The sequence below is a fragment of the Hyperolius riggenbachi genome, chromosome 2 (assembly GCF_040937935.1).
Source record: "Hyperolius riggenbachi isolate aHypRig1 chromosome 2, aHypRig1.pri, whole genome shotgun sequence".
Classification (NCBI taxonomy): domain Eukaryota; kingdom Metazoa; phylum Chordata; class Amphibia; order Anura; family Hyperoliidae; genus Hyperolius; species Hyperolius riggenbachi.
Window position 1 is genome coordinate 109142268 of NC_090647.1, and position 26631 is coordinate 109168898.

Here is a 26631-nt window from a genome sequence, read left to right on the forward strand (position 1 = left end):
TTCTCGAATGTTCCCACTAATATATATGGTAAAATACATGAGGTTGCTTCGTCTCTGGTTCCCTTTAAAGCACAATCGTAATAAGCCACTCTCATCTGTAATGCGTATGGCTCCAATACCTCCGCAGACGGGACTTGGCACCCTACTGTCCACTCTCCTTGGTTTTGCATCGAGTAGGCCCGCTCTTATCTGCACTACAAGTGAAAGTAGCCTGTACTGCACTCCACACGCTACCAGGAGCATCATCGATAACAAGGGAAGAGATACCCGGAGTGCATAAAATCCTGTGAGAGGACTTATGATACTTTTATCGGTGATTGCAAAATGGGGACACTGCATCCTCTTTTGTTTACATTCACGTTATTCCTCAATTTCTCCAGACTGCTTATTTGTACAGTACTGTATATCCAGCGCCGATGCCATTCTTCTTGTTTTACAAATGTCATCAGGCATAAACTCACTTGCAACCAGCCTGAAGAGAGCAGCTGACCATGGGTTTCACACTGACATATGACGCATGTGCCACCCACTGTTTACTATATCCAGAGTCAGCATCACGTAGGGGCCAAAAAACATGTTTTCTATAACAGAAGTTTTAGTATATCAGTTTACTATACCAGGTGTGGCTCCCATAGACTTATAATGGAGATTGGGCGGGACCTGAAGAGGTAGTTTACTATACCCAAATATTTACTATTTTAAGAGTTTATCATAATGAGATTATACTGTATTAGATAATGTGAACAATTTCTTCACTTTCATCTCTTAGTTTTGCTGTCTCTTGTTCAGATGTAAAAACTGCAGGAGAGGTAAAACTAGATCTGTGTGCTGGAATCTCTACTCTCTAGCAAGGTTTAGCTTCTACAATTCTAAATCAAGGAAATCCAAACTTGGCCCCAGAAATCTGTGGTGGTTTTTTTTTTTTCCCCCTCTTGCATTCCACAGTTGACTTTGCCTCTCCCAGACTGGCATCAAGCCAAGCCGGTGGGACTCTGTTGTTTTAACAGCAGCCTCAGAATAGGAAACGTGAAAAAGAATGATCTGTTGGTGCCAGCACTCCTGCTTTCTGTAGGAATCCGCAGGCATCACCTTTGTGTCTTTTTAGCAGGGTCTGTGCCGTCACCTCTGGGGTGGAATCCTGGCTGCCATACAAGCTGGAACAGGTTTAAATGTTTATTTTATGTAATGGTGTCCAAATGCTTGTGTTCTATTTCAGGAAGCACTGTACATTTCAGCTTCACGGCATGAACACTGCACTCTTCATGGATGTGTGTTACACCGCAGCGTGTGTGTGGAAAGACGGTATATTTTCAGTATCGCTGTACACTGAAGTGCCCCTACTCTACCAAACAATTCCTGCTCTGTCATCACGTTAGGAGGGGACACAGCTGTCCATGGACTCCGTCTCTATCTTGTCATTGTAGCCTTCATATATAAAATGGCTGGGCTTTTACGTTCTTGGCTTTCAATACAAACAGTTCCTGCAGTACTATGAGTGGCTGGATAGTGCGCTGGCTAAGGACATCACCTTTTTATGTAGGAAACTGGGTTCAAATCATGCCTGGAGCCAATGTCTTACCGGTAAGGAGTCATTGGGCTAGACTCCCTAATGGTCCAGGGTGGCGTACATTCATTTTTATAGTTTTGGTGAAGGATATTGCCGAAATTACTTTACGCCAACAGCCCATCTTTATTCTCTCTCTGTACCCTATTCTCACGCTAATTTACCCCACTTTTATAGCCTATTACTAACCTCCGCTCTCCTAGCACTGACCTTTTCCCTCCTAGTCCTAGCACTGACCTTCCTTCTCACCATCCTCCCCTCCTACCATGAACCTTCCACCTCTCCTCGCACTAACCTTCCTCCTCTTGCTGTAACAGTTAATCCTCCCCCAAAAAGCAGCATCCCCAGCACTGTAATTCACGGCTGAATTATGGCCAAGTGCTGGCACCAGATTTCAGATCGACTGCATTGGGCTACATGATAAACAAGCCTACTGCTGATATCCCCACCAATTGTACTGATGCTGGAAACATTTGGCTGTATTCTAGCTGAGCCCTGACAGCCAAATTTAAAATTGCTACGTGAAAAATGAGCGCCAAAATCTGTTTCCCTGGCTCCCCATAGCAGCAAAGTTATATTACAGTTTAGGAATTGCTGAGACACGACAGACTCCTTATGCGCCAAAAAATACTGCTGAGCCAGAGTGGCCAGCTGAGCCCGCACTGGAAGACTGCAGCTCTCATGCACTTTTGAGTCTAAAAGGAGAAAAACACAATACATTAATGGCCTGGACACTGCATACAGCCATTGAGAACCTTAAAGTGACCCTGTGTCTAAAAGTTCTTGCAAAGCAAACCTGTGAAAACCTAAGGATTGCCCCTTTAAGTGTGCTTCATGTCTGGCTTCAAATTAGTTTTCTTTACAATAGACGTGTGTGTGTGTGTGTGTGTGTGTGTGTGTGTGTGTGTGTGTGTGTGTGTGTGTGTGTGTGTGTGTATGGCTGCTGTTAGCTCTTCTCACTCCTTGTATCGGCCAATGTTTGTTGCGTTAATGATCATGCACAGATCGTAAGGAGCCTTTCATCCATAAACCATACCCAATGCCATTCATTGGTCCAATTGTGATGTCAACACATCGCCAGACACTGAGAGTTTAATGGCACCTCAGTGGCTGGCCACCGCATTCGCAGCTGTACTTTTATCCAGACTGTAGTAAATGGTTTGGTTGCACGTAGATGCAACTGTTGATGGTGGAAGGCTGTTTCTGATGTCACTTCTCCTTGTCAATGGGTCTTGATGGGCCTTTCGGTGAATTTGCCGATCTGCGCCCTGTCATGTGCCTGTTTGACCCACTCCCTCTCCAGCATGTTCTCCTCTTATGTTCATCTTGTCACATCGCTGGATGGTACTTGTGTTGTGTTAGCATCAACAAATATAAGTCATGCAGCTCCAGGATACGGTCTCATTCCCCAGCTGTTAGGTGCTGGTGTATGGCTCACTGACGTCTTTAAGGCTTAGCTTCTTGCACTTTATAGCAAGTTTGGCAACTGCAAGTCTATTTTACTCTTTTTACTAGTACTGTAATTTTTGTATTTCTTAAAGAGGAACTCCAGTGAAAATAATGTAGTAAAAAAAGTGCTTCATTTTTTACCATAATTATGTATAAATGATTTAGTCAGTGTTTGCTCATTGTAAAATCTTTCCTCTCCCAGATTAACATTCTGACATTTATTACATGGTGACATTGTTACTGTGGGCAGGTTATTTAGCTGTTTCTAGCTGCTCTGTCTGTTACAGACAGCTAATAACAGCTATTTCCTGTCTCTGAACATTGTTACATTGTGGCAGTTTGCCAGCAGTACCGCGGTATTCAGAGCCTCTTGTGGGAGGGGTTTCAGCACAAAATCAGTCACACAGCGCCCCCTGATGGTCTGTTTGTGAAAATCATTGTCTTTCTCATGTAAAATGGGGTATCAGCTACTGATTGGGAAAAAGTTCAATTCTTGGTTGGAGTTTCTCTTTAACCATTTAAAGAGAACCTGAGGCGGGGTTCTAACAATGCAATCCATATACAGAGGCTGGGTCTGCATATACAGCCCAGCCTCTGTTGCTATTTCAATCCCTCCTAACTTCCCCCTGCACTCTGTAATCAGCCATAAATAATAGCCGCGCTGCTGACACACAGCGTGTGTGTATACATCTGTCCTGTCAGTCTGCCTGCCGCTCCTCCTGCAGAGCTCTGGTCCCCACCCACGTCCCTTCCCTCGCCGCTGATTGGAGGGAAGGGATGCGGGCGGGGACCAGAGCTCTGCAGGAGGCGGGGGAGCAGAAGACTGACAGGACAGATGTAAACAAAGCCCGCACAGCGCGGCTGTGATTTATGGCTGATTGCAGAGCGCAGGGGGAAGTTAGGGGGGATTGAAATAGCAACAGAGGCTGGGCTGTATAGGCAGACCTAGCCTCTGTATGTGGATTGCATTGTTAGAACCCCGCCTCGGGTTCTCTTTAAGCTTCCTGGACGTAGCAGCTACGTCCAGGGGGCCATGTGCGCTCCCGCGGCCGATTCGCAAGCGTGCGCGCGCGCTCCTGGCCGTGGATCGTTAGCCCAGCAATCAATCAGGCCGTTGTGCCCGATTATTGATTCCTCTCCCCTGCAGAAAAAGTGACTGCTTCTCTCGGAAGCCTCGCTTTTGTTCTATCTCTTGCGTCCCCTACGTCCCTCTAAGCGTATATGTTACGCTTATGGTGGCCATACATGGTACAATAAAAACGTTTGATTATCCCGTTTATTCGATCTAAATAATTGAATTTCTTGATCGAAAAAAAAAAATATTTTTCAACTTTCATTCGAACGATTATCCAGTTTTTTCGAGAAAAATCATATCTGACATGCTGGAAAAAATCTTTATATTTGATCTAATGGAATAATCGAACTAAATTATCTAATCGAAAAAAATGAATAATTGTACCATATATGGGCACCCTTAGAGTGACGTCATGTAAACAAACTCATGGCTGCCATCTTGTGGCCAAAAAGTAAAACTACATCTAAATGTAAAAAAATAAAAATCAACACATACCGGTATTTAACCGCTCCCCCCCCCCCCCCCAAAAAAAAATACTATTTAAATCCCACCCTCCCAAAAATACCCAAACAAAATGTTTAATAAAAAAAAAAACGGCTTGTAAATAGTGGTGGATGCAAACCGGAAAAAATGCACCTTTATTTCCAAATAAAATATTGTCGCCATACATTGTGATAGGGACATAATTTAAACAGTGTAAAAACCGGGACAAATGTGCAAATACAATACGTGAGTTTTAATTATGAAGGCATGTATTATTTTAAAACTATAATGGCTGAAAACTGAGAAATAATGCGGTTTTTTTTTCTTATTCTTCCTGTTAAAATGCATTTGCAGTAAAGTGGCTCTTAGCAAAATGTGATAGTAAACCCAAAGAAAGCCTAATTGGTGGCGGAAAAACAAGATATAGATCAGTTCATTGTGATAAGTAGTGATAAGGTTATAGGCTAATGAATGGGAGGTGAACATTGCTCAGATGCATAAAGTGAAAATGACTGAAGGCTGAAGTGGTTAAGGTTGTTACAATTCCATGTAATATATATATATATATATATATATGTATATGTATATATATGTATATATGTATATATATATGTATATATATATATATGTACAGGGCTGTGGAGTCGGAGTCGGGCAATTTTGGGTGCCTGGAGTCGGAGTCGGGAAAAAATGCACCGACTCCGACTCCTAATGAATTTGTAACTGTAAAATAGAAAATGTGATAAAATGTTCTATTTCCCAGATAATAGTCATTAAAAATAATGTATATATACAGTATATATACAGTAATAGCTGTGCTTAGTCCACAAAAATGAAATAAACCAGTCAAAATTAGTTACTTGTGCTGCTTCAATAAAGCAGTCCCCGTATTTTTAAGGTCAGATATACATATCTGATTGTGACTGTATATATGATGTGTACACAGGAATCTCTTATATATACTAAATAACATCTATGCTGTAAGAATAAAGCCTGATGTGTAGCTGTGTCACTAATAGAGATGGTCAACGAGATGGAAATAATTCTGCATTGATGCTGATTTATGCAAATGTATGCACTCCCTTTGCTGATGAAATCAAATAATGTGATATGTTATTAAAATTTGGTTTGGTGACTACAAATTAAAGGGTAACTGAAACGGATGAAAAGTAAAGTTTTATACATACCTGGGGCTTCCTCCAGCCCCCTTCAGGCTAATCAGTCCCTCGCTGTCCTCCACCACCCGGATCTTCTGCTATGAGTCCTCGTAATTCAGCCAGTCAGCGCTGTCCGGCCGCATGCCGCTCCCACAGCCAGGAGCATTCTGCACCTGCATAATAGTGCTGCACAGGTGTAGTATGCTCCTGGCGGCGGAGTGTGTGCATGCGCACTACGCCTGACTGGCTCAAGTACCTGGACTCATAGCAGAAGATCCAGGTGGTGGAGGAGGACACACAGGGACTGATTATCCTGAAGGTGGCTGGAGGAAGCCCCAGGTATGTATAGTACTATACTCTACATATGCACTCCCCACAGAGCTGCAGGAATCCACTGAGAATGCTGTGCACATTGAACACAGAGGTGTTGTCTGTTTACAATCTCCTCATTCCCCTGCAGAGTACCTGCACATCATTCTTACATGTACCCACACTTACATTGCCTAGGGCCTGATAGATGTTCTTTGTTCCGGTTTGTACCTTTTACAAGTACTCTTACCAAGGACTAGTTTTAGTCTAAAGGGAATAAATATAGTAGTCTACATATCCTTCTCACTTCAGTTGTCTTGTAAAATTCCTAAGCGTTGGCAGTTAAGAGAAGAATTTCATGTTACATACTTTTAATCAACAAAATTGTAATATGCAAATTAGAGGAGTCGGAGTCGTGGAGTCTGAGTCGGTGGAATCCTAAACTGAGGAGTCGGAGTCGGTGGATTTTTGGACCGACTCCACAGCCCTGTAATATATATATATATATATATATATATATATATATATATATATATATATATATATATATATATATATATATATATATATATATATATATATATATATATTTAAAAAAATTCTTTTCTTTTTTTTAATTTTTTTTTTTTTTGCTGAGTTTTGAGTGTTAGATAAATTGAAGTAACGGCACCCATCAGTGAATGGAGAAAGTTCACCGGCACACTACTTCAAGGTTTGTTGGCTGAAAGCGAGCCCATAGGTTCCATTACAGCAGTTACTGCACTGTTTCTTCCTGGAGGCCAGCCTGCTGAGAGTAGACTCTCTGTCGGTGATTGCCAGCCTACCCATCTGCAGGCACAAGTATCTGGTCTGCAGCCAGCCCTCCGGGTAACTAAATTATATTCGGGCTGTTTTTATAAGCCTGCAGTGAGGAAGTTTGTTATGTGTGCAATGGAACATGTCACTCTTCACAGCCAGACATCTGAAATGTTTTCACTTAAGCATAGCATTCACTTTCTGTCTTTTCATCTATTGTAAAAGTTAGAGGATGGCTAAAATTACCGTAACTGTCATTGATGGGCTTTTCCTTGTTTCCATGAATGTTTCAGTAACTTGACATACTGCTGTTTAGACAAGGTATTCTTGCATGCTTGATACAGCTAAATAATCTGGACATTTTGGGAATTTTTTTTTTTAACACTTTCAGTTTACATGTGATTTATTTTAAAGTAAATCTTTACTACTCTTTTTTTGTGTGTGGTTCTGGGCCTAGTTTTTGAATAATTAAATGAAGATGCCTTTGTTTGGTGGTAGTATGTTCAGGTACTGCTTCTTAAATGTTCTGCTTACTGCTGCTGTTGTTTCACCAATATGAGATCTATAGACAGTTTTGAATTAGAAATTCCTGTTGATCCGGGATAAACTATTTTCATGGTAAGAAATCAAATTGCTGTATTTTTGAATCCCTAAAGACGAACATTCTCCATCAAAAGTGGGGAGAAAGTCAGTGTGTTTTATGGACCAGCGCCACGGAATATGTAGGCACTTTAGAAATCAATAATAATGGACTGAATACAGGGAGCCCCCAACTTCCAAACACCCACCGATACGAATGTCTGCCGACCCATCGTCCTATCGGGGACTCTCTATTCCATACTCCCAACCCCCCCCATTCCCGTGCGGAGTAATCAACCGTAGATCAGGGAGACACAATGCAGACTCAGGAGTACACAGGGGGGGGGGGGGGGCACAAGAAGTACAAGGGGGACATTTTGGCAGGGATTGAGGTTGCTATGGATGGAGAAATAGATGATGCACAATGTTTTTTTCTTCTTTTTTTGTTTGGTTTTTTTCTTTTGGGGGGGGGGGGGGGCGGTATAATGAGGAAAACAATAGGATCGACCTAGTGGCTAGCTTCTTCCGGGGTAGGCGGGATGGGGGGGGGGGGGGGGGGCTCTGCATAGACCGTCCTCAACAGTGGCATCGGCTGAGTTTAAAGTGAGTGCTTGGCTATTGGCTATAGATGGAGGCAATACAAAAAGTAACCTTATGGAATCATACCTGGGATGGCTTGCCATTTGTGTGATATCAGGGCACTCGTACAGAATCCTAATATTCAGTCTGTTTTGACCACCTGCTGCATAATATGAAGATGCATGACATTCACAACACACAGATGTCTGCATGCTTCAGGCGATGAGTATAGTGCGGGGACTTCCTATGGCAAAGAACCTCCACTCCAGTCAAATCTGCCCACATTCCATAAGGAACTCCACCCTCAGCAGATTCGATACACAATTATTTATATCATATAGCGGCTGTTAAAGCACAACATGACCAGCACAATGTTTCGGGCGAATTGTCCTTTTTCAAGTGCTTGGTTTTCATCATAGGAATTCGAAAATGTATATCAAAAATGTATAGAAACACTGAATGGGTGTGGTGGCATTATTTATTATTATTCAAGTATTTATATAGCGCTGACACATTACGCAGCGCTGTACAGAGTTTGTCTTGTCACCAACTGTCCCTCAGAGGGGCTAACAATCTAGTCCCTACCATAGTCATATGTCTATGTATGTATCGTGTAGTGTATGTATAATAGTCTAGGGCCAATTTAGGGGGAAGCCAATTAGCTTATCAGTATGTTTTTGGGATGTGGAAGCAAACCGGAGTGCCTGGAGAAAACCCACACAGACACGGGGAGTACATACAAACTCCTTGTAGATGTTGACCTGGCTGGGATTTGAATCAGGGACCCAACGTTGCAAGGCGAGAGCGCTAACCACTACGCCACCGTGCTGCCCCAATTCAGTTTTTTATTTTTGTAAATTTCTGTGTATCGTTGGATAAGAATGGATAAGAATCCGCTGAGGGTTGAGTTCCTTATGGGATGTGCATGGATACATGACATTAAATCATTTTTTTTTTCAGTTATTTTCAATCTCATTTGCACAGTATAAGTTGTGTATTATAAGGGTGAACAGATTGCTTAGCTAACTGCTTACATACTAAATAAATGTACCGTATATCCTCGAGTATAAGCCGAGATTTTGAGTCCAAAAAAGTGGAACAAAAGTGGGGGCCGTGGCTTATACTCTAGTCCCCACCCCTCAAGTACATATCATTCATGTCTTAGTGCCCCGAGTGCCTCCCTGTCCCCCGCCATGTGTTTTGGCTGATTCCGATACAATTTATGTGAGCCCTGAGCCGTGTGCATCTTTGTCATCACGCTAATCTCTCTAAGTCTCTCCCCTAAGCCAAAGCTGATCGATATGCGCTCTTACCGGTAAAGAGTCCGATCGTTATGCATAGAGGTCCAGGGCCACGCTGGATGTAGGAGTCTCCTGTATATGATGCCCCCTAGTGGCACCTTTAATTACTTGCGCTGCTGCAGGACGTCATAGACAGGAGATGCTTACATCCAGCATGGTCTGGTGAGTGAACGCTGTGTGGGACCTCTATGCATAACGATCGGACTCTGCACCGGTAAAGAGCATATTGGTCCGCTCTGGCTTGGGGAGACACTCAAGGGAGAGAATTGGGGGTTGGGGGTGAGAAAGATGCACGTGGCACAGCGCTCACAAATTGTATCAGAATCAGCCGGAAAACACATGGTGGGGGACAAGGAGGCACTCGGGGCACTAAAGGGACATAGTTGATATGCACTGCAGCAGAGATCAGCAGTCCTTTCATACATTGTAGCTGTTACATTAATCCACATGCTTGTGGTGGGAGACTAGGAGGCACTTAGGTTTGAGTGATCACTGAGATCTGGAGGGGGTAAGAAACTCGTGTGTGTGTGTGTGGGGGGGGGGGGGGGGGGGGGGCAGAGAAGATTAGCTCCACTAATATACTAATTGCATTCAGCCAGTCACTGTCAGACTCAGAGATGGTGGTGATATTAAACAGGTTTAAGAAATAATGTGCTAAATAGAGAATTTGGGCACCAGCAGCCGGCTGGTATTATTGCTATCTAATGATTTTATGCTGCTTTTCCCGTGTATGGTTATGGCCAGTCGTGGTTGTGAGTGGTGTGGTTATGGCATTTCCCACCCGGCTTATACTCAGGAAAATCAATTTTTCATGTTTTTTTTTTTTTTTTTTTTTTTTTTAAGGTAAAAGTTGGGGGTCGGCCTATACTCGGGTCGGCTTATACTCGAGTATATATGGTAGTAAAATTTGCCTGATCATTACTTCTCCATGGCTACTGCGGTGGTCATTATGACACTGTCACCCAATCTTTCCACTGAATGTGGGAACCGTGTCTGTGCCACTGCATGTTGTGAGCAAGTCCTCCTATGTAATGGTCAAAAAAGGAGGGCTTTGCACAGAAATCTGCTAAATGCTGTGAGAACTCAGACTACACATAGGATTTAACGGAGTCAGCATGAAGATACAGTATGTTCAGCAAGGCTGTAATGCATTGTGGCAATATGAAAGCGATCTGCAGCATGTGACTGCACTGGGATACTCTGAGAGTGATCCATGCCTTTTAGCTGTCCACTGGAATTGTTAGCAGGCTAGATTGCTTGGTAGTACTAATCCCCTAATGTCATATAGTGTGGCTCTGCTGTGAGCCGTTGAGACCCTGTAATGCTAACCAGGTAATAAGTGTTCCTTGGCATGCCCGGCCCACAGCATGGAAAGACATTAATTTGACTGAAGATGGCAAAGCCAATGCGTGACACCCCTTTTGCTGACCCAGAATGTTTTCATAGTCCGCCACCACCACTGCTTCCAAACAGAACTGCTGCTCAGAGTGCTGCTAACTTGGATGTAGGCCCAGGCATCAAGCTACTAGCGGGAGGAATGGCTTTCTTTGCATGCTTCATTTATAAATTATAATAAAATTCTCCTAAAGGGCATGTGGATTTGAAATTCATTCACTGTCTAAAAGCTCCTTCCCAGGAAATGCTTGAGGCTTAAAACTTGTCAGACAAGATTATTTAACCTGGTCATTAAAATGAGCGAAGGGTGTTTTGCTTTGCTGTATATCTGACTTATGGGACCTGATTTGACTGGATTCAAATAAGATAATAATGCGCTCATCATATCTAACCTAAACTGTTGTAAGCCAGTGCATAATAAATTTCATTGTTATATGAAGTTGTTATTTTTGAGGTAAGCCACCTTCTCTTTTTCATTTTAGTTGTTTTTAAACTTCATTTTATACACCTTTGGGTACCCTCTTACTCCCTTTTTGTGTTGTAGGGTTTGTACACACATCCATTTTTTTTTATTGACCACATTTACCTCTTCCATGTAGTATGAGAGCTTACCTATACAATATGGTCACTGTATTCAAAATCTGTTGACCCACATACTACTTGGCAGTGATAAAGCTGGCCAATCAAAACTGGATGTGTGGTTAATCAGGTCTGTGGAGTACCTGGAGTCAGAACCAGGAAAAAAATGCTTAGACTCCTAAAAAATGTAAACTGTAATGTAATGTAATGTTATATATATATATATATATATATATATATATATATATATATATATATATATATATATATATATATAATCAATGCCTAGTCCACAAAAAATGAAATAAACCAATCAAAAAACAAGTTATTGCAGCAATAAAGCAGTCACCATATTTTTAAAATAAGATATACAGGTAGTCCCCGACTTACGAAAGACTACAGATGTCGCGAACCTCCGATTTTCGGTTCGCGAACTTCCGCGAAAGGTTCGGTTCGCGGAAAAGTTTGCGAACCGCAATAGTCTTCAATGGGGGGGGGCGAACTTAAAATTTTTGAAAAATTTCTACCGGCTGGAAAAATGATAGAAAACATGTTTCAAGGGATCTAATACCTGAAAGAAGACATGATTGAGTGAAATACACATCGAAAGTCCCAGGCAAAAATCTAGATTTCACATAAACCCCTATTTTTAAGGTCACAAATCTCATTCAATGTTCAATTACAGGCCTACACTGCTTTATAACATCAGGCAGTGTATCCCTCTCTCCCCTCCTCCCCTCCCCTCACTCCCTCCCTCCTCCTTTGTCACAAGTTAGCGGAAAATGACACTTTGTGAAAAAAAAAAAAACCAATTAAAATCAATTTCCGCTAACTTGTGACAAAAAAAAAAAATCTTCTATGAACTCACCATCCTCCTAACGGAATACCTTGGGGTGTATTCTTTCTAAAATGGGGTAATTTGTGGGGTTCCTATACTGTCCTGGCATTTTAGGGGGCCCTAAACCGTTGAGGAGTAGTCTTGAAAACGAAATTTCTCAAAATGACCTGTGAAATCCTAAAGGTACTCATTGAACTTTGGGCCCCTTAGCGCAGTTAGGGTGCAAAAAAGTGCCACACGTGGTATCGCCGTACTCCAGGAGAAGTAGTATAATGTGTTTTTGGGGTGTATTTTTTCCACATACCCATGCTGAGCTGGGAGAAATATCTCTATAAAATAGACAATTGTGTGTAAAAAATAAAACCATTGTCATTTACGGAGATATTTCTCTCCCACCCAGCATGGGTATGTGTGTAAAAAATACACCCCAAAACACATTATACTACTTCTCCTCCTGAGTACAGCAATACCACATGTGTGGCACTTTATTTGCAGCCTAACTGCGCTAAGGGGGGCCCAAAGTCCAATGAGCATCTTTAGGCTATACAGGGGGTGCTTACAATTAGGCACCCCCCCAAAATGCCAGGACAGTGAACACACCCCACAAATGACCCCCATTTTGGAAAGTAGACACTTCAAGGTATTCAGAGAGGAGCATTAGTGAGTCCGTGGCAGATTTAATTTTTTTTTGTCGCAAGTTAGAAGAAATGGAAACCTTTTTTTTTTTTTTTTTTTTGTCACAAAGTGTCATTTTCCGCTAACTTGTGACAAAAAATAAAATATTCTATGAACTCACCATGCCTCTCACTGAATACTTTGGGATGTCTTCTTTCCAAAATGGGGTCATTTGGGGGGTATTTGTACTATCCTGGAATTTTAGCCCCTCATGAAACCTGACAGGTGCGCAGAAAAGTCAGAGATGCTTGAAAATGGGAAAATTCACTTTTGGCACCATAGTTTGTAAACGCTATAACTTTTACCCAATCCAATAAATATACACTCAATGGTTTTTTGTTTTTTTTTATCAGACATGTAGCAGAATAACTTCCGCGCTCAAATGTATAGGAAATTTTACTTTATTTGAAAAATGTCAGCACAGAAAGTTAAAAGTCATTTTTTTGCAACATTCATGTCTTTTTTGATGAATATAATAAAAACTAAAACTCGCAGCAGCAATCAAATAGCAGCAAAAGAAAGCTGTATTAGTGACAAGAAAAGGAGGTAAAATTCCTTTAGGTGGTAGGTTGTATGACCGAGCAATAAACCGTGAAAGCTGCAGTGGTCTGATGAATGGAGAAAAGGCTCTGGTCCTTAAGGGGCGAAAAGACTGTGGTCCTCAAGTGGTTAAAGATTTGTAGGCTTTCAAAAGCCAGCTTATACACATACCTTGGCCGGGAATTGAACCCAGGTCTGAGTGCATGGTAGATAGCTCTCTTAACCGCTATACCACCACCAACACTACATGCTGAAGCCAGCCTAGCATGTATCATTGTGATATACCCAAGAGAAAAATGATCTCTCTCTCTCTCTCTCTCTCTCTCTCTCTCTCTCTCTCTCTCTCTCTCTCTCTCTCTCTCTCTCTCTCTCTCTCTCTCTCTCTCTCTCTCTCTCTCTCTCTCTCTCTCTCTCTCTCTCTCTCTCTCTCTCTCCTCTCTCTCTCTCTCTCTCTCTCTCTCTCTCGAAAAAGCAATTCCGTTCCGACCAAACGGAATGGAATGACCAATTTCCGCCCAAAATTGCGGGAAAATACAATTCCGCGGAAAGCGGTGACCATCCCTACTAGAGAGAGGGAGAGATGAATCTACATGGCTATCTGGGCTTCTCTTCGGACAACTGTTGAACACAAAAGGCAAGGCCATGCCTGGGTGGGGTTGAACCACCAACCTCTTTAGTTACCAGCCAAACACTGTAACACTGTAACCAATTGTGCCACAGAGACTGTGTTCTATTCCTGGCCAATGTGAGTTGGCTTTTGACATACTACACATCCTTAAGCAAGCTCATTTTTTCTCTAGGATATATCATAATGGTACATGCTAGGCTGGATTCAGAATGTAGTGTTGGTGGTAGTATAGCGGTTAAGCGAGCTATCTACCAAGCACTCAGACCTGGGTTCAATTCCCGGCCAAGGTATATAAGCTGGCTTTTGAAATTCTACAATTCCCTGGAAGACGAGACCCTCCTCCCTCCGGGAGGAGGGAGTGAGGGAGGAGGGAGGGAAGTAATAACAATTAGCTAGGAACAGGCTATAGGAGCCTAACTAAACTCTCCCTAGCAGAGTCTGTCAGCAGCTGTCCCTTAACTAATTAGTGCAGGCAGACTAGTGAGTAAAATGGCACAAGGACCTTGCCTTTTATAAGGGGGGGGTGGGGCTCCAGGAGTGAGTGCAGTCTGATTGGCAACAATGTGCCTGCTGACTGTGATGTAGAGGGTCAAATATCTGCTCAATAGAGCATTATGGGGCGAATCGAACTTACGCGAAAGTTCGCCTTCGCAGGCGAATGCGAACCACCCGACGTTCGCCTGGAACCGTTCGCCGGCTAAACCGTTTCGAGACCTCTCTACGAACGACCCGCTGATATGAATGGTATGGATTCTGTGTTTCCATGGGAACAAGTCAAATTTTTTTTTTTCCCCAAATTGGACTTGTAGTTTTTGAGAAAATCAATAAAAAAAAATTCAAAGAAAAATGGCTTTTAAAACTTGTATAAGCAGGTGCAGAGGGGGACATTGCAGGCACAGGGGACAGATATGGCACAGTGTTCCGACGTTAAAAACAGATCCAGTTAAGAACAAACCCTACAGTCCCTATCTCGTTTAGTTAACTGCTAGCTGTACATATCTGATTGTGACTGTATATCTGCTGCAAGAATAAAGCCAGAGGTGTAGTTGTCACTAATGGGTTGGCAATGAGATGTAAATCTGCCTTGATGCAATTTTATGCACATTTTGTATGCAAATATATGCACACCCTTTGCTCATGACCTCAATGAATTTGATATGTTACTTTGGGCTGTTGCCTCCAACTGTCCTACATTGCATGAGGAAGCAGCCACAGTATGTATCATTGTGATAAACGAAAAAAAATAGTCGAACGGTCGGGCTAGCCAAGAGAAAAAATTTCATATCTCTCTCTCCTCTCTCTCTCCTCTCTCTCTCTCTCTCTCTCTCTCTCTCCTCTCTCTCTCTCTCTCCTCTCTCTCTCTCTCCTCTCTCTCCTCCTCTTCTCTCTCTCTCTCTCTCTCTCTCTCTCTCTCTCTCTCGCTCTCTCTCTCTCTCTCCTCTACCTCTCTCTCTCTCTCTCTCTCTCTCTCTCCTCTCTCTCTCTCTCTCTCTCTCTCTCTCTCTCTCTCTCTCTCTCTCTCTCTCTCTCTCTCTCTCTCTCTCTCTCTCTCTCTCTCTCTCTCTCTCATTAGGTTACACAGCAGTACATACTGTATGTACTCCGTGCAGAGTTGAACTGTATCCACTGAGAATGTTGTACACACTGATCGCAGAGATGTTGTCTTATGCATCTAAACGTGGTTCAGATCTTGCATGAAGAATGTGTAATAGAGGAAGAATCCCCTCATCCTGCAGGGTACCTGCTCATCACTCTTAGGCCCAGTGCACACCAAAACCGCTAGCAGATCCGCAATACGCTAGCGGTTTTAGGAGCTGATTTCAGAGCGATTCTAGGTATGTTTAGAGAGGTTTTCTAAACATACCTAGCGGTTTTGCGTGCGTTTTTGTGTAGCAGATTACACATATTGTTACAGTAAAAGCTGTTACTGAACAGCTACTGTAACAAAAATGCCTGGCAAACCGCTCTGAACTAGCGTTTTTCAGAGCGGTTTGCGTTTTTCCTATACTTTACATTGAGGACGAAACTCTTCCGAAAACCGCAAACGCGCAGCAGGAGGCGCGTTTGCGGCTTGGCAAAAACCGCAAACCGCCGGTGTGCACCATCCCATTGCAATACATTAGACAAGCGTTTTTAGAGGCGGATGCGGCCGGCGGATCGCTCCAAAAACCGCTCGGTGTGCACTGGGCCATAGATGTAGATTGCCTAGGACCTGATATTCTTTGTTCCTGTCTACACCCCTTTAAAAGTACTCTTACCAAGGAATAGTTTTGATTTCTATTTAACAGCTACTCTACAGCAATATCCTAAGTTTATTTAAAATGCATCTCTGGTGTACATACATCGGATCAATTTCATTAATCTGATCTGGTTTTTGACCCCAAAGTTCACCGCGGGTTCATTTTAAAATAACAAACTTTTCCCCAATCTTCACTTAAGACTTCCTTTATAGTAAGTGTCCAAGGAAAAAAAAATCCACTTACCTGGGGCTTCCTCCAGCCTGTGGCAGCCCTCCTGTGCCCTCGCCGCAGCTCCGGAGGCTCCCGATCTTTTCCGCTGCAGAACCCGACCTCTCCAGGTCGGGTTCCGGGTCGGCATCTTCTGCGCTCCACCGCGCGGGTCACGTGGTCCGGCTGATGTCATCAGGACTGTACTGTGCAGGCACAGAACTGCGCCTGCGCAATACCGTCCTGATGAAGTCGGCCGGACCACGTGACCCGCGCGGTGGAGCGCAGAAGACTCCGACCTGGAACCCAACCTGACGAGGTAGATTTCTACAGCAGAGAAGACCGGGAGCCTCCAGAGCTGCGGCGAGGGCACAGGAGGGCTGCCACAGGCTGGAGGAAGCCTCAGGAAAGTGGATTTTATTTATTCATTTTTATTCCTTGGATATTTCCTTTAAGGCTAGGTCCACACTACGGCGGTTGCAGATTGGATCCGTGTTTCTAAACTTTTTTTTTTTTTTTTCCCCATTTTTCCTAAAATGCGTTTTTGTTGTTGTTGTTGTTGTTGTTGTTGTTGCAGCATACCTTTCCAGTCCATGGAAACGTATGCCCAGTCATGGGGAAAGAGGCAGCTGCCATGCTGGAGCGGGTATAGCAGGCAGGATGGGGTTGGCAGCGGTCGGTGTGTCCCCCCCCCTTGCCTCCCTCACTTGGGTCACCCGTCCCCGCTACCCCTCCAGCTCATTTCCAAAACTTGTTAAAATGTATAATGGGAGTGAGCAGGGAGCTTACCTACTCCCATTTCCTCTGCTTCGGTTCATGATCTGGTTCTTTTTAATGAATTAATTTGAATGAATCGATTCATTGAAAAGAGCCGAACTTCCCATCACTACGTGTCACTGCCGGCAATGCCGGCCTCTATACTTCTGGGGGCGGCATTGCAGGCAGTGACACTAGTGATTGGAAGTTCGACAGTGGCTTCAGCTGTCAGAGTAGTCGCTCTTTCCCATTCATGTGTGTGTGAGTAAGGCCCGATTTACACGGAGGTTAAACGCACAAGTTCTGTCCATTCAAATGGACATCACCTTTTAAATGGTACTAGTTTTTTCATCCATGCAAATGCCTCTCTCGATCCCGTCGTCTCCCGTCTCCTTTCAAGATCGGCTAACTACAGTGCTTCTGTGTCCTCCCTATGGGGGACAAAATGCGATGACCAGATAATGGTTACTGATGCCAAACACTTTTCTGCTCACTTGCAGGTAAGTGCTGGGCATTGAGTAAACGAGACATTCCCAAGTGCCCATCTGAACCGGCAGAGCATGTAAGAGTGTGAGCTGGCAGGTTTCAGTTGAGGAGATTCTCTGAACTAGTGAAGCAGACAGTTTGTCTTCTTTTTGGAAATGCTGGTTCGTAAATGCAGCAGGGGGTCGGTGGGTGACAAACGTGCCATTTGAAAGGGATTAACTGCTGTTACATTCAAATGAATGGAAACTGTTTTTAAAAAAATGGAAATGGCAGTTTGCATACATATAAATTCCACAGTAGATCCCGGCTGCGTTTGGTGGCTCAAACGCACCGGCGCTCGGTAGCAGAAAATGGTTTGGCATCACCTAAACAAGCCGCTGCCATCTGCCCTGTAAAAGCCTGTCTGAAACAGCCCTAATACAGTGGTAACCACCCCCCAAAAAAACATTTTTATGAGTTAAGCTCATATAATGTTCTGTTAGCTGCATATTTTAAAATGTCCGAACTAAGGATCTAAGTGAGTTTCCACCATCTATGGAAAGAAGCCATAATATTTCATACGATAGGAAAGTCCAGCCTATTCACTAACCCCATGTGGGCCCAGGCAGCCAGCAAAGTATTGCACAAGAGCTGTTCTTCCAACCAAACACAAGTTGACGAAGGAGGAATCCTGATGACAGGCCTGAATGCAAAGAGGGGGGAAAAGGGGAAAACAATTAAGTTTTTGCATTTACTTGGTTCTACTGTTGGATCAGTGATTCACACATGATGATTTTCTAGTGATCTGATGACACATATTGTTATTAGTAAACAACTGTGTGTTACAGAATGTGTGTCCCCGGCCATTCGTTACTCACCGCACTATACTTTTCCTGTACAGTCATTCTGTACTTTTCGCAGTCTCCCTCAGCACAGCAGGTATGAGTAATGGCTCTGACCAGGCGAACTTGTAAGGTCTAACCTGAGCACATGAGAAGGAATGTGCTAATAATGACAAGCAAATAGATGTACTTGTGCCGCTTTGGATGTGGTTACAGGCATGTGTGACAGCAGTGAATAGATCATGATTTCTTGGAGTCTGCTGACTGGCTTCAGCCCTTGCACCTGTCTGGGCCGATGCAGATAGTGTAAGCTGATGTGCTTATCACTGCCAGGCCTTGGAGCTGTCTGGCAGAAGTATAAACCCATATGACCTTTGTGATATCCAACACCAGGCTGCTACAGTGTCAATAAAGCATCTGCACCATTTTAATTAGGGCCTGGTTTTTTGTTTTTTACAAGTCTGTGTTCTGTAGAGCACATACTTTTTTAATATTATATCTTAATATTTCTTGTTTTTCTCATTGGACATATTTTGTTGCACTGTCATAATTGCAGGATTGATGTTGTATTGATTTTTTTTCTGCCTTCTGTTCTGTTCTCAACAGTGGGAGTGATGGGAGACGATCGTCCATTTGTGTGCAGTGCCCTTGGCTGTGGACAGGTAAGGTGTAACATTCCTTTTATGCTTAAACTTGGTGAAATCACAACCTCCTAGTTTGTCTGTTTTTAACTGCCTCTTGACCCCCATTTATCGCACCTTCTCCCCCACAAACAGCACAAAAGAAAGTTAGGGCAGAGACACTCTGCAGAATGGTTTTTGTTCCGTTTCCACGCTACCATTGATTTGTAGCAAAATTGCTGTAAATTGTACCGTGATTTTAATGCAAGTCAGTGGGAGTGTGTTTTGAAAAACAAAAACTGAAAAGTTCTCTGCAGTTTTGCCTTAAAAGACTGATGTGGGCAACATAAAAAACGAGATCTACTTACCTGGGACTTCCTCTATCCCCTGGCAGCTGAAATGTCCATTGCAGCAGCTCCGCTTCCAGCCAGTAACCCGGAGTCCCCTCAATTTCTGTGCGACGTCGTAAGCCTGGAGCATTCTGCACAACACTACTGCATCTGCGCAGAACACTGCAGACCGAGTGAGCGCAATCACGCAGGTGTAGAAGATGCCGACCTGGTGAGGTCGGCTTCTGCCACGGAGGGGACCCCGGACCACTGGCTGGGAGCAGAGCTGCTGCAAAGGGCATATTGGCTGGAGGAAACCCCATGTAAAAAAAAAATATAATATATTTGCTCAGACCTTTCCTTTGAGCTGTTTTCACACTAGCACATTGCGGTAGACAATTTCGCATGATAAATGAGATGTCATTATATTGGTATGTTTACATCTGTGCGATGGAATCTGTCGGAATAGCGAGAAGCATGCTTTGCATTATCAGACAATGTGGACATTTACATTTGCTGTAAAAAATACTTTTTTTTCATTTGCTGTATACTTCACTGTAAGGTCACATCGCACATGCGTAATGCATGGTGCGACTTGTCCCCTCAGTTGCAATCCTGCTTTTGCAGGATGTGCAATGCCCCAGTGTGAAACTAACGTAAACAAAGCATGTTTGTCTGCAAATTATTATCTCACCAAATACATGTTTGGGAGTGTCGGGAATCTATTGCACTTCACAACTTTTTTCAACCTCACCTTTCATTAAAGAGAACCCGAGGTGTGTTTAAAGAATGTTATCTGCATACAGAGGCTGGATCTGCCTATACAGCCCAGCCTCTGTTGCTATCCCAAACCCCACTAAGGTCCCCCTGCACTCTGCAATCCCTCATAAATCACAGCCGTGCTGTGAGGCTGTGTTTACATCTGTAGTGTCAGTCTCAGCTGCTCCCCGCCTCCTGCTTAGCTCCGGTCCCTGCCCCCGTCCCTTCCCTCCAATCAGCAGGGAGGGAAGGGATGCAGGCGGGGACTGGAGTTCTGCAGGAGGCGGGGAGAGCAGCAGACTGACACTATAGAGATAAACACAGCCAGCTCTGACAAGCTGTTTGTCAGCAGAGTGGCTGTGATTTATGAGGGATTGCAGAGTGCAGGGGGACCTTAGGTGGGTTTGGGATAGCAACAGAGGCTGGGCTGTATAGGCAGATCCATCCTCTGTATGCAGATAATATTCTTCAAACCCACCTCGGGTTCTCTTTAACTGATAAATTGGGCTTTGTTTTCAGACCAGCATATTATGCCTGGTACACACTATGCACTTTCCTCTCAGATCGACTGGTCGAATCGATAATTACCAACATGTCCCATCTGATTTCCGATCAATTTTCTGATTACTTCTGTTCAAAATCCAGGGCTGTGGAGTCAGTACCAAAATCCTCCGACTCGGACTCCTCATTTTTATGAAACCACCAGCTCCGGGTACCCAAGATTGCTCCGACTCCTTAGTCTAATTAATACATACCAGGGCTGTGGAGTTGGTACAAAAATTATCCAACTCGTCAGTTTTATGAAACCACGACTTGCTCCAACTCCAAAGCCTTGTTAAAATAAATCACAAAAGCAATCCGAAATCGGATCGGACCTGTCAGAAATTGATTCGACCTGTGGATGTAATGGGAAATTGCGTGATGTGTACCAGGCATATAAAAGAATCCTAGAAAATGTATCGGAGTTACTGACAAAAAGGAGCATAATGAATCACTTAGACAAGAAGACTTGGAGGTTAATCTAGTAGTGCATTGCTCTGACCTTCATTCAGAGGCTATGGAAGCAGGAAGGATCAGGCAGGAGACCAGAGGACATTCACATCAACTTGTGTATCAGAATTCAGACTATTATAAAAACAATATCTAATAATAGGCTATTGGGTTTCATCCTAGCTTTTTTTTATTTATTTATTTTTATCTTCTAACTCTCCTGGCTGTCCTGCTTATCCCGTTTCCTCACTACTGAGTAAATCACTGTGCTGGTACATTAGTATTTCAGTCGAGGACCGGATAAGGCTGGTCTCATAACCTGTTGGGTCAGTTTTAGAAATTCAGGTGGATCTACAGCAGACTTTGTGCTGCAGCTATCCGTGTGGTCTTATCTTCCTGAGGCAGGGGACACACTTAAAGTGAACCTCCGGACTAAAAATCGACTCAGCAGCACTGAAAAGGCCTGGTGTTTCTTTAACAGTTTTACAGCATCAGAACTTTGTTTCTCTTATCCAAGCCTCATTTTTAGCTGCACAGAAGAAAACTGCCCGGGCTTTTTCCCCCTGATGCTGTGCAAAGCATGATGGGATTTCTGATGTTGTTGCTCTCATTCTGCTGTTTTGGTGCAAATTTTTTTTTTTTTTTTACATTTTGAATTTGACATTTGAAGCCTAGCGCATGCAGCTGGGAGGGGTAATCAGGACACAGGACAGTTGGAACTGTGTCTTATGCTCCTTGTCACCTCCTTTCAACCAAAAAGATGGCTGCCCCCATGACAAAGAGGGCAGCCCCCATGAGTCACAAACATTTGCCTGTTCTTTTAAAACAGAGTGGGTAAAAAAATTATATTTCCTATCTATTCTAATTAACATAACTAATGTAACGTAATGACAGTATGTTTGTTTAGGCTGAAGTTCCCCTTTAACTGTTTTTGTGCGCATTTGCTGCACAGAAAAACTGAGAACTCAAGTTAATCAATGGGCTAGTTCACACTTAAAGAGACTCTGGGGGGTACTTACCTCGGGAGGGGGAAGCCTCTGGATCCGATTGAGACTTCCCCCGTCCTCCTCCATCCCACTGTGGTCTTGCTGGGCCCCTCCAAAGCCACAGCCGTCAATTTGTCAGGCTATGGCACAGTAGCACCTGCAATATTTACATTCCCCGGCTCCATCGCAGGTGCAGTAGCAGCTCTCGGCTCTGATCAGGCGGAAGTAGCCGATCCCAGTCGGGTCCGCTGGGATCGGCTATTTCCGCCTGATTCTGAGCCAAGAGCCGCTAATGCACCTGCGCTGGAGCAGGGGAAGTTAAATATTTACATGGCCGCCGTTCAGAGCAGCCCTGCGAGATCACCGTGGGACTGAGGAGGACGGGTGAAGCTTTAATTGGATCCAGAAGCTTCCCCCTCCCGAGGTAAGTACCCCCCAGGGGCCCTTTTTTTCGATACAGGATTTCTTTAATGCATTTTTTTCGCACACAGAAAAAGACATCCTGCAGAATAATTTTGCACATTTTGTCAGTTTTCTCTGTCCATTACATTAGCTGCTGGGAAAAAACACTTGCGCTTTTCTGTACACGAACACACATGCTGAGCAAAAAATGCATGCAGTAAAATGCACGCAGGAAACAGACAAGTGTGTCACCTGCCTAAAGGGGCTCATACACTCAGCCGATTAGCGGCCGATCGATATCGATCGATTGCAAATCGCTTGCCCGATCAATTTGTGACCGATTTTGATCGATTTCAATCGATCTGACATGCTTTTTTTTATTTTATTTATTTATTTATTTATTTTTATTATTGTTTAGGGAGCGGTTGAAAACTCTAGCGTTTTGTAAAAACCAGGGCTGTGGAGTCGGAGTCGTGGAGTCGGGCAATTTTGGGTGCCTGGAGTCGGAGTCGGGAAAAAATGCACCGACTCCGACTCCTAATGAATTTGTAACTGTAATTAAAATAGAAAATATGATAAAATGTTCTATTTCTCAGATAAAAGTCATTAAAAATAATGTATATATACAGTATATATACAGTAATAGCTGTGCTTAGTCCACAAAAATGAAATAAACCAATCAAAATTAGTTACTTGTGCTGCTTCAATAAAGCAGTCCCCGTATTTTTAAGGTCAGATATACATATCTGATTGTGACTGTATATATGATGTGTACACAGGAATCTCTTATATATACGAAATAACATCTATGCTGTAAGAATAAAGCCTGATGTGTAGCTGTGTCACTAATAGAGATGGTCAACGAGATGGAAATAATTCTGCATCGATGCTGATTTATGCAAATGTATGCACTCCCTTTGCTGATGAAATCAAATAATTTGATATGTTGTTAAAATTTGGTTTGGTGACTACAAATTAAAGGGTACCTGAGATGGATGAAAAGTAAAGTTTTATACATACCTGGGGCTTCCTCCAGCCCCCTTCAGGTTAATCGGTCCCTCGCTGTCCTCCACCACCCGGATCTTCTGCTATGAGTCCTGGTAATTCAGCCAGTCAGCGCTGTCCGGCCGCATGCCGCTCCCACAGCCAGCAACATTCTGCACCTGCGCAATAGTGCTGCACAGGTGTAGTATGCTCCTGGCGGCGGAGTGTGTTTATGCGCACTACGCCCGACGGGCTCAAGTACCTGGACGCATAGCAGAAGATCCAGGTGGTGGAGGAGGACAACGAGGGACTGATTATCCTGAAGGAGGCTGGAGGAAGCCCCAGGTATGTATAAAACTTTAATTTCATCTGTCTCAGGTTTACTTTGTTACACAGTAGTACTATACTCTACATATGCACTCCCCACAGAGCTGCAGGGAATCCACTGAGAATGCTGTGCACATTGAACACAGAGGTGTTGTCTGTTTACAATCTCCTTATTCCCCTGCAGAGTACCTGCACATCAATCTTACATGTACCCACACTTACATTGCCTGGGGCCTGATAGATGTTCTTTGTTCCGGTTTGTACCTTTTATAAGTACTCTTACCAAGGACTAGTTTTAGTCTAAAGGGAATAAATATAGTAGTCTACATATCCTTCTCACTTCAGCTGTCTTGTAAAATTCCTAAGCGTTGGCAGTTAAGAGACGAATTTCATGTTACATACTTTTAATCAACAAAATTGTAATATGCAAATTAGAGGAGTCGGAGTCGAGGAGTCGGAGTCGGTGGAATCCTAAACTGAGGAGTCGGAGTCGGTGGATTTTTGGACCGACTCCACAGCCCTGGAAAACGCTCAGCTAATGTAAATGGATGGGGCAACTTCCACTGGAGTGATTGCTGGCGTAATCGCTCAGCAAAACCTGCACTGAGCGGTTTTGCAAGCATTTTGAAGTTACTGCACACTGTAACAAAATTAAAATTAATTGAAAGGACCAATCAGACTTTAAAACGCTAATCGCTACACAACCGCTGGCAACTTGATACACTTTTTAAAAGTGCTCCCTAAAACACTCATGAAATCGCTTACAAACTGCTCATACAAAACGCTAGCGATTGCGATAGCGTTTTGTAGCGGGTTACAGGCCTCAGATCGATTTTCTGGGCACTTTGCGATTTGAAAAGCTCTTGCTAATATAATGCTATGGGTGTGATCCCACTTGAGCGATGTGATTTTATAAAAATCCCCCGTAGAATTGCATTAGCAAGAGCTTTTTCAAATCACTAGCAATTAGAAATCGCTCCTAGTGGGTTTCTGGCCTTAGGCAGGGTTAATTACCTGTGTTTATAGTTTGCACATGGTTTTATTGCGACCTGTGTTACAGATTGCCATGTTTGTATTTTTAAGTGTAGAGGGTTAATACTGGTATGTAATTTGGCCACATCCCATTAGCACCCACCCTTGCCCTGTTGAGGTCCTGAAAGAGGAGTGGAGTTTTATTTGCCTGTAAAGGGGCCCATACACTGGTCGATTTCAGTCATCGATCAGAAATCGATTCTATCAGATTCCCCATTCGATCGATTTGCGGCCGATTTTGATCGATTTGGATAGATTTGATCTATCTGACAGGATGGAAGATCTAGGTCGATTTGCTGCTAGTAGCAGATCGATGGCCCATAGAGTTGCATTGGATGTAATGGTGCAATAATGCCTTTAGATCGATTTCCAATAGATTTCATCCTGAAATCTTTTGGAAATCTGTTCCTAGTATGTTGCACACATCAGATTCCTGTCAGATTTTAAGTGACAGGCATCTGACAGAAATCTGATGGCCGAATCTGCTGAAAATCTCTGTGTATGGCCACCTTAAGTTTGTCACTTGCGCCACCATAGCTAACGTCCATCTAATTGTCTTGTTATAAAAACAAAAACTGCCCCATCTACTGTTATCTCCCAGTCTGTGAGAACTGAGACCCACAATCTCCATTCACAAATAGCACCACCTGTTGAATCAAAGAATTTGGGAGGGTGCGGGGGATTGGGGGGTGTTTCGAACACTGTCACTGCAACAGATTGACTGCATAATTCCTATACTTGCACTCATCTGGGTTGCTTGCTATACTTTGAAAAAAACAGAGACCTTTTATAGCGTGAACAGTTTTGATGATGTTTTGTAAATGGGGATTATATGCTGCTGGATGTGTAGAAGTGCGTGCATTGGTTCCAGGTACCTGAGAAACTTGTGCACTGTGGCAGTGCTTGTCGTTTCTTCTTGTTGCATCAGTAATCTCCATGTACACAGTCTCACAGGAACAGATTGGATTTGTCAAATAATCAGTGCTGTTAGGTATATTATTGTCTTACTCATAGGAAACTTCATTTTTAGTGTTGTAATGGCAGTCCATGCAATGACTTGCAGCTTTCTTTCTCTGACACAGCATCCCGCTTACAGGCCAGCTCCAGGGGTGGGGGGAGCAAATATAGTGAAAATAAACTTTTTGTTGTTGTTGTTTTGCTGTTTTTGTAACCATCTGGAATATTATTTTCCCCTAGTTCCTGTCCTAGCAGGAAATGGATACATTTTTTTTTCAAGCAGTCGTCATCGGTAAATAAAACCTTTCTTTCATACAGTGAAAGATTAGGGAAGAGATGGAGCCCCTGCCAAGTTCTTTATTTTAAAGTGACCCCAAGGCAAACGTTAGGTCAAAATTAAGATACTTGCCAAAAAAGGGAGAAACCTCCCCCTCCTGCCACTTGCCGGGACACACTGGAAAATCCAGGCTGCGCTCCTCTTCTTAGACTAGGACGGCTGTGCTTCACCTGTGCAGTGCAAGAGCAGGTCTGGGTTACTGCATAAGCGCAACTCTACTGGTGTACAGTGGGTTGCAATAGTATTCGGCCCCCTTGTAGTTTACCACATTTTGTCACATTACTGCCACAAACATGAATCCATTTTATTGGAATTCCACATGAAAGACCAACACAAAGTGGTGTACACATGAGAAGTGGAACTAAAATTATACATGATTCCAAAAAATTTTTTTTTTACAAATAAATAACTGCAAAGTGGTGTGTGCATAATTATTCGCCCCCCTTTGATCT

General features: G+C 43.3%; 1 protein-coding gene across 4 annotated transcripts in view; it reads left to right on the top strand.

Annotated features, from left to right (window-relative positions):
- Window positions 1-26631, top strand: part of LOC137544024 (cyclic AMP-dependent transcription factor ATF-7-like) — a 176201-nt gene that overhangs the window by 60749 nt on the left and 88821 nt on the right. For all 4 annotated transcript variants that reach the window (XM_068265092.1, XM_068265088.1, XM_068265090.1 and 1 more), the window contains one exon: window positions 19063-19118. In XM_068265092.1, the coding sequence (XP_068121193.1) occupies window positions 19071-19118 (48 nt within the window). In that variant the 5' untranslated portion in view covers window positions 19063-19070. Of the gene's footprint in view, window positions 1-19062; window positions 19119-26631 lie in introns of those variants that run through there.